Here is an 8,166-nt window from a genome sequence, read left to right on the forward strand (position 1 = left end):
ACGGAATAAAAAAAGATGGGTTAGTAAATTCATTTCTTAAATTTTAAATAGTTTGGGTAAGAATTGACTATGTTATAGATAATGAACTACTCTGAGATGTGTATTTTGAGAATTTTGAATATTTTTGAAAATATTCAGAGAGTTTTTGAATTGTTTTAACTCAATTGATGAACCGAGACGGTTATGAGACTTAAAAATTCTAAGAGTAATATATACTAATTTGAGATGAAACAGGACAGCTATGAGACTTGAAAATTCTAAGAGCAATGTATACTAATTTGAATTTTTTTTACCCCAATTTACTATATATACATTTTCTAAGTACATTTGGAAAAAAACCTTGGAGTTTGAAGTTATTTGCAATCAATGTCATTCACATTTAATATTAAGTTTAGAAATTCATTAATTTTACCTAAATTCAATTTTTAAAATAAAAACTACAGTTATACATAAATTCAGTTTAATCGTTATAGAAGCAAATGCCGTAAATTTCGGTTTAAATGTTATACATAAATTCAAATTTTATTTTATAGAAACAATCAACTCTACCTAATTTTCTTATTAATCGCAATCAAACTAAAAATAATAATCAATATTTTATGAAAACATAAACTATAATATCTTAATTACACCTTCGATTCATAATCATTGATATATTAGAAGAATATTCACTAATGTAAATTAAATATTCAAATGGAGAATTCTTGTATTTTGTCTAAACATTTTAGCCAAATTTTTCTAATTAAAATTGTATTATAGGTTATTAATGAATTATTATAGAGAATGGTTATGAGAATTAAAAAGTTTTATGGGACAGGAATGAATGAGACGTGACAGACGAGATGAAATGGAACGGAACGGAACGTGATGAGACCAAACTAAAACCAAACTAAAATTCGATACACTTAATTTATGTATTACAAATAACAAATTTTAACTCACTTTAACAAATTTAAAATTTATATAAAAAAATTTGTTCCGTGTTGTAGTATGATGGACGAATGTTGTTGTAAAACAAAATTTAGAATAACAACAATATGCCCCAAATAATATATATATATATATATATATTTCGTTTAGTACAATATAGTATTTGGGATAAAAGCTTTTATTTTTTGTCTTCTTCAATTTATTTAGGAAATTAATTTTGTTTCGTGAAAACTCAAAAACTTGCAAAATTCGATCATCCGAGATTGACCTCGACATAAAAACCATACCCGAATACCCAACCTGGAACCCGATCCGAAAAACCGGATTCAGGTTGGGTACAAGTTTGCCTATAAAACCCTATTGGGTTCTATTTTCTAATACCCGTATGTTCGGGTTAGGATTGGGTAATACTCGGTACTCGTTTGGGTACCCATTAAACCCGAACATATAAATATATTTATAATATTTATCATTAATATAATGCAATTACCCCAAAATTATGATTATAATTTTGAATATTTCATTTAGTTTTATACCTAAATATCAAAAATAATCAAAATATCTAAAATATTTTGTTATGTTAGTCAAAATTTAACTAAATTTATTTAAATTTAATTATATTTTTTCGGGTACCCGGTAGTTCGGGTACTAATCGAGTTCTAAAATTTGTAATCCAAACCGATCCGAACCCGATAGTACCCAAACCGAACCAAACCCATATATCTAAAAATATCCAATGGGTTCTATTTTTCTAAACCCGTTATCCGAATCCGAATGGATAATACCCGAACCCGAACGAGTTACCCGAATGCCCGGCCCTAGTCCGAGATATATCGACTCCGCGACCCTCTTCTGATCTACGCACACAGAAGAAACCCTCCATCGCCGGAAACAATGGCGAAGCTCACACTTGTCTTCTTCCTCTCCTTTCTCATCTTCTCTTCATCCATCGCTTTCCAATCAGACGAGCTCCTCGTTGACGACGATGAATTTGGTCTTGAAGGAGCAAAGCCCCGCTCCACCGATCTTTACACCTCTTCTTCTTCGCCGCAGCAGCAGCAGCAACAGTCTCCCACTATCCGGAGAAGGTACTCAGATCCTACCGATTTGGATTCCAAAGTCCAATTTACTCTCGAACATGCCTTCGGCGACTCTGATTTCTCCCCCGCCGGTACTTTCTCCGCTCGCCTCAAAACCTGGAGCCATGGCGGAAAGGTAACCTTGTGATTGCTTTTTGATTTTTTTGATTTTTAAATCGCATCGTTCCAGATTCGGTTTATTGATATTAGGATTTTGGATCGATCGTATTCAGTTTAACCTGCAAATTCTGGGAATTGGCTTTTGCTCTGAAGTGAATTTGATCTATAGATCGCTTCAAGCAAGTTGAAGATATAATCTCATTAAGATTAAGATAATGAGTAGAGAGAGCACATCTTACTTAATTCACTAATTAACTACTTTTGATATGTGTGGATGCAGACATTAACAAAGCTGCGCTTCTCAAGGAACGATTTTTCTGCTGAAGAGAAAGATGCATTCAAGGTAATGTTCTAATGTTGTTTTTGTATCTTCAATTGTTTCTCTAATTTCCTTGGAATAGAGAGAGATGTAATGCTTTTTTTGTTGGAACCTATGTGTAGAATCTGCTGAAAGGAGATGACTTTTATCGGATTCGGCTTCCATCTAATGTGGTCTCTCCACCGGGGAGAGAGTTTGTGGTTGCATCAGTGAGAGCTGTAAGTCAATGTCAACCTTTTTTTTTTTTTTTTTCCTACTTTTTACAAAAGGACTCTTTGTAACCACGGTGGCTGCTCTTAGATTAAAGATTAGTTTATGTAGTTTCACTCATTGAACTCCTAGTAGGCTACAGCTTTCTAGTAATAATCTACTCTTTCGAGATTGGTTATTTGTAGAATTGGTTTCGAATGAAATGACTAGTCGTTCTCTATAACAAATCTAAATTTGTTATTACAAAGACAACCTAGACTTGTTTAGATTTGTTAAAGTCTCTGTGTTCTGTATTTGGTTTTCTTTTTGTTTCCCGCTTTTCTGTCAGATTATGTGTTTGGTTTTAAAACAATATATATATGTCTGATTACAGAGATGCCTACCACGGGATGGCTTGGATGAGCATTTCATTATACACATGGTAATGCTTTTTGTTTTTCATATAAACATTTGTGAGCTCAGTTTTGTTCGCACCTTAAATGCTACTCTGTGAATTACAGAGAAAGTTGGGACTATGAATATGGTTCAAATCTGTGATTGGCTCGGTTAGTTTACTTGCTATACTGTCTCTGCTTGCAGGAAGGTGCCAACATCTTGGCAGTCAGTTATGGTTCTCCTGGGGCGTGTCAATATCCTAGACAGTTCAAACTTGTAAGTGAAGTCTATTATCACAACTTCTCTTTTTATTTTAAAATCTAACTGCGATTAAATAGGACACAGACTAATCCCTTCTTGCCTTCGGTCTAGATTCTGATGTAATGATAATTTATGAATGCAGATACTATAATAAAGTCATTAGTTTTTTGTTTGCCACTTCTTTCTGGGATTGAACATAATTTGAGTCATATTCTAGATACAGTATTGCACCCTCTTATGTATTTTCAACTGAAGTGGACTCTTTATTTGCGTTCTATAATATGTGATAGATCTACAGACACTTTCTTGAGGAAATACCATTAGAAGATAAGATATGTGAGAATATGGTCTTATGATAATTGAAACATTACATAATAGTGTGACTTTGGGTGTGGTTTTGAGTGAGGAATGTTGTGAGTTTGTTTGTGTGTTTCTAATTGACTTTCCGCATAGTCTAAATCCCTTTTGTAAGCTTGTGCCCTATATATGAGGGTAAGCGTCCTTCCATGGAAGGATAGTCTTTTGTTGTGGATTGATTCGAGCTAACTGTTTCCTTTAATAAACAAAGTAGGCGATTTGCTGATCTCTCTAGGCATCCCTAATAGTGATATTTTCTGATAGAATCCAACCTTGGGTTCTATTACATCTCTTGTCTACTTGAATTCTAAAACCCTATATTTATGATGGAAGAAGGTTACATTTCGTAACAACTTCTAACTTCGATTATCTATGCGATCTAATCTATGTTTCCCTTTTTTTTCTTTTTTTCTTACTGTAGCCAGCAAAATGGTCGTTTAATTCACACACAATTCTGAAAAGCAGTGAGCAGGCGCCAAGGTAGACCAATTATTGTAGTTTTTTTGCAATAAATGGCTTAACTTTGCATGAGGCTGCAGATTTGTATTCGACATGTGTTCTAGATACCATAAATCTTTTTGTCAGTTCATAAAGTTATATCAATAAATATCTTTGCTTCCACCGCAGCAGCGCTTAGCCCAATAACTAATATTCTAGCTTATCTTCACCTGACTATTCCGCAGAACTCCAATATTCACTGAGGAGATCCTAGGCAGTGAGAATGCAGAGGGAGAAGTTGAACCACCACCAGAGAGATCATTTTGGGCGAAATATGTGAGTACAATAAAGATCTTTTGATGGATCCTTTTGTTTCAGTTCAAGTCTTGATGTAAATTTCATATGATACGCAGTGGATGTATTTGATACCACTGGGACTGGTTGTGATGAACGCCGTAACCCAAGCATCAAACATGGCTGAAGAACCAACGGGTGGACAGGCCGGAGGCGCACAAGTGCAACAACCTGCCAGGAGAAGATGATTCCACTTTTACTTCTTCTCCCATAGCAATCAAAGGTAGACCTCGACGCATTTACGATTAACAAATTTCTTTTAAACCGAGAAGTCTTTAAAGCCTATGATCCCAGGAGGATACATTTATGTATATGTTAGGCTATCTTTGCAGCTGTGGATTTATACTATTTGGTTATAACTTATAAGTCACACGGATTTGAATCAGGAATTTATGATGATAATGATATCTACAAGGTTTAGAGAGAGATAAATGTGTTTTGACGTGAGTTATGGATTGGAGTCTGATTGTTAGCTTATGTTGTTGTAGCTGCAGCTGATAAGAGATGATAATTCAACAGATCTTCATGTAAGCCATCTTTTCATCATTTGGTAACTTTTAATTTTAATCCTCAGTCGGTGTTTTCTTATGCAACAAATGAAAATAAAAAATCCTCGAACTTGGTAGCATCTTTGTTAACTAGAGGCTTCATGACATCCCAAGAACAAAATCATTGAGAAGCATCATATCTTGTTTTGATCACTTTTGACATGTGCTATCATGTGTTTGTCAATTTGATTTTTGAATTTTGTTAGTAAAATGTAAGGAAAAGGCCATGAAAGAAATCGTCTTCAAACGAAGATTTAAGAGCGTGTGTAAGAAACTTGATTAAGTATTAGTTCAATAAACGTGTAAACATGTATTAGACAGTAGATAATGAAACAATGGTTTATGATACTACTAGGTAAACTTTAGAATATGTAATAGTTATACGACTTGAGTTATATGTCTATATAAATATTATCGATACGAGACTCACATGTATCATCATAACATCTCTTGATAACATTAATGAAACGTGAAAACAAAGGGATCAATCAAACCCAAAACACACGTACACAAAGCACTAACGGGGAGATGTGACAAAAGTAAAAGAAAAGCTCTGGGCGCTTGTTAATGAATGTCTTAATAAATACAAACATGAATGTAACTAATTTACAGCACATTCTTGGATTTAGTTTGAAGAACCGAAAGCAGTTCAACATTTGGTGAAATACCTTACCATGCAACAATACTTGTTAGCAAAATGCCTTTATGTTAGGGAGAAACGTCTTAGGGAGAGTCAGAACTGAGTTACATCTGAAGGAGAAGAAGAGTCGTTTTGAAGAAATATTTGGATTTTGTTTAGTTCTTTGACCACTTCAACAGCCGTTGGTACTTCCCCTTTAAGACCAATGCTTCTCAGTGAGAGCATTAGGAAAGCTTTCATTTGAGAAAGCTCTACCTCTGAAATATCACCCATCTCTTCTAGCATCTTTGGGATCTGCAATCTCTTCCATTCCGGCTCTCTTTTCCATGAATTTGAAAAGCCTAAATTGAAAAGGTCATCATCTTCATTCTCCTTCACCGTCAGCTTCTTTTTTACCTAAATCTTCCAAAGTCTGTCTTCTCCGACTAGAAGGTGTTGCATCAACATTCCTAAGGCAACAAAGACGTCCGTTTTCTCGGAGACGACACTAGTTTTTAGGTATTCAGATTCCATGGAACCAAATATTGGCATTCCCTTCCACCTGTACAAATGTTTCTGCTTGTGGGATTGAGTTGAGACACACAGAGAGAAATCATTCAGCTTAGTAACGCCATCTTCATCCAACAATATTTTCCAAGGACACAAAAGAATCTATATACGAAAGGCCTAGGGAAGGCGGTGTGAAGCCGTGAAGGTAAGCTAAAGCAGTGGCGGGCGATATCCTCTGCTATCTTCATTCTCCTTTTCCACGTCTGCTCACTTATGTCTAATTTGTAATGTTTCTTTACACCATGATAAACCAAGACTGGATCTTTAAGCTCAACACAGCATCCAACCAACTTCATGAAGTTTTTTGTGACCACTCACCACCGATGAAACTGCTGTGTCGCGGCAAAATGGTTTCTTCTCCGTTGACATGTTTTTCTTGATGAGTATCATCATGTGATTGTTCTTGGTTTTACCAGAATACCATTTGTTGTAATACTCATCTAATTAAGAAATATGATTATATTAGACTGCCTTCTGAAATTGTCAGTGGCTTTGAGGATCTCGTCAGCAGAGAAGAACTTGATGGAATTGGATTTGCCATCGCAACATTCTATCAGATTCTAACAACTTCGCCCCACTTCTACTACGTACAGAAATAAGTGCATGGACTATCTTACTAATTAGCTTTTTATTAAGAGATTTGACTTGAGGATTTGGACCAACTCGCTTGTCGAATCAAATACACAACACATGAATATAAGATGTAAATTTAACGATTTTGTTTTCTTTTGTTTTTTTAATAGTTTTTATTTTCTTTGTTGGTATATTATTTTAGCTTTAAGGAACTTGAATAGTAGAAGAAAGCCTATGGAGTATGCATTAGTAGTGTTTAGTGATAAAGGCATAAAGCAATGATATATACTTCTTCTTTTTCCCCTACAATGAAATACATTTTTTTGAAGAGTCATAATAGTAGATACAAAAAATTAGATTCATTCTCTTCCCCAAGAAGGTAAGGTTCAGAAAATATTTGTTTATAGTCTTTTTCTGCATTTATTCTATGTTATATGTTAATGGATACTTTTAACGGTTTTATAGTCGATTTAATATCACTTCTTGAGTTTTTTCTAATGAGGATTTGTCTGTTTTTTATATTTTTATGTATATTTAGGTTTGTAAAACAGTTGGGGCAAAATAAGGTATTCTGAAAGAGAAATTGAATAAAATGCGTCTACTAAATAAATGAATGAAGATGAAGATCGACCAGTACACTTTTTTGGTGAAGAGTACACTTTGTATACTAGTCGGTACTAAAGGCGCTTGAAACCGGTCGATATTACTACCACACGGGTCAGTTATGAATATGTAAAGTTTATGTTTTTCTTAGCCTTGAGCACCATGTCAATATAGTCTCTATATATAGAGACGTTTGACGCAAAAACATATAGAATTTTTAATAAAGTTTTCGTTCAAAAGTTGATTTAAGTAATTTTCTATTTTATTAATTTAGTTAGATTCTGAAAAACCCTTAAAGGTCCCTCCATGAAAACCAAATTTAGGTTTGCAAAATGTTGGTTTATTACTCATATGTATAAATCTTCTAAATATTATTCAAATGTTTAGTGTATCTTCAAAATATTATTCAAATGTTTAGTGTCCTGTATATAATTACAATTTACATTTTGGATTTAATTTTTCGATTTTAAATAAAAAAATAAAAAAAATACACATTAACAAATTAAAATACACCTCGTTTTTTTTTACCACATCACTAAAGAGTTTTTACCACATCAGTTGTTGTTTATATCAAAGAGAGGTTAACTGAAAAGGTTCTACTGTTCATAACCCGGAGAAAGAAAAAAACTGGGAGATCCGACGGCGACGGATCCAGGTAGCCAGAATCGCCGGTGGAGGTGAGCAAGACTCATCTGATCCCGCCTTTGAAATCAGATACAGCCGTGAGAGTCAGAGTTACAGCTACCATCAGGTACTTATTTATATATGTAATTTTCTCTCTAGTTTTTCTTTTTTTTTTTTTTTTTTTTT

General features: G+C 34.0%; 1 protein-coding gene and 1 pseudogene across 3 annotated transcripts; one reads left to right on the forward strand and one right to left on the reverse strand.

Annotated features, from left to right (window-relative positions):
* Window positions 1,742-5,125, forward strand: LOC104701119 (ER membrane protein complex subunit 10-like). Of its 3 annotated transcripts, none has more exons than XM_010416762.2 (9): window positions 1,742-2,145; window positions 2,410-2,472; window positions 2,571-2,666; window positions 3,032-3,079; window positions 3,238-3,309; window positions 4,073-4,131; window positions 4,335-4,425; window positions 4,503-4,666; window positions 4,932-5,125. In XM_010416762.2, exons 1-8 carry the CDS (start codon window positions 1,825-1,827, stop codon window positions 4,629-4,631), a joined length of 879 nt encoding a protein of 292 aa, XP_010415064.1. In that variant the 5' UTR covers window positions 1,742-1,824; the 3' UTR covers window positions 4,632-4,666; window positions 4,932-5,125. The 3 variants fall into 3 exon arrangements, with proteins under 3 accessions (XP_010415064.1, XP_010415066.1, XP_010415065.1); XM_010416764.2 differs by having other exon boundaries at window positions 4,938-5,071; XM_010416763.2 differs by lacking the exon at window positions 4,932-5,125 and adding an exon at window positions 4,830-4,867.
* Window positions 5,346-7,072, reverse strand: LOC109125438 (annotated as a pseudogene).

The sequence above is a fragment of the Camelina sativa genome, chromosome 7 (assembly GCF_000633955.1).
Source record: "Camelina sativa cultivar DH55 chromosome 7, Cs, whole genome shotgun sequence".
Taxonomy (NCBI): domain Eukaryota; kingdom Viridiplantae; phylum Streptophyta; class Magnoliopsida; order Brassicales; family Brassicaceae; genus Camelina; species Camelina sativa.

What these genes read in the sequence shown, in the direction of transcription:
- LOC104701119 (XM_010416762.2), top strand. Translation starts at nt 1,825, where the DNA reads ATGGCGAAGCTCACACTTGTCTTCTTCCTCTCCTTTCTCATCTTCTCT. An exon ending in AAGAGAAAGATGCATTCAAG is followed by an intron (nt 2,473 to 2,570) that starts GTAATGTTCTAA and finishes ACCTATGTGTAG; the next exon opens with AATCTGCTGAAAGGAGATGA. An exon ending in AGCAGTGAGCAGGCGCCAAG is followed by an intron (nt 4,132 to 4,334) that starts GTAGACCAATTA and finishes ACTATTCCGCAG; the next exon opens with AACTCCAATATTCACTGAGG.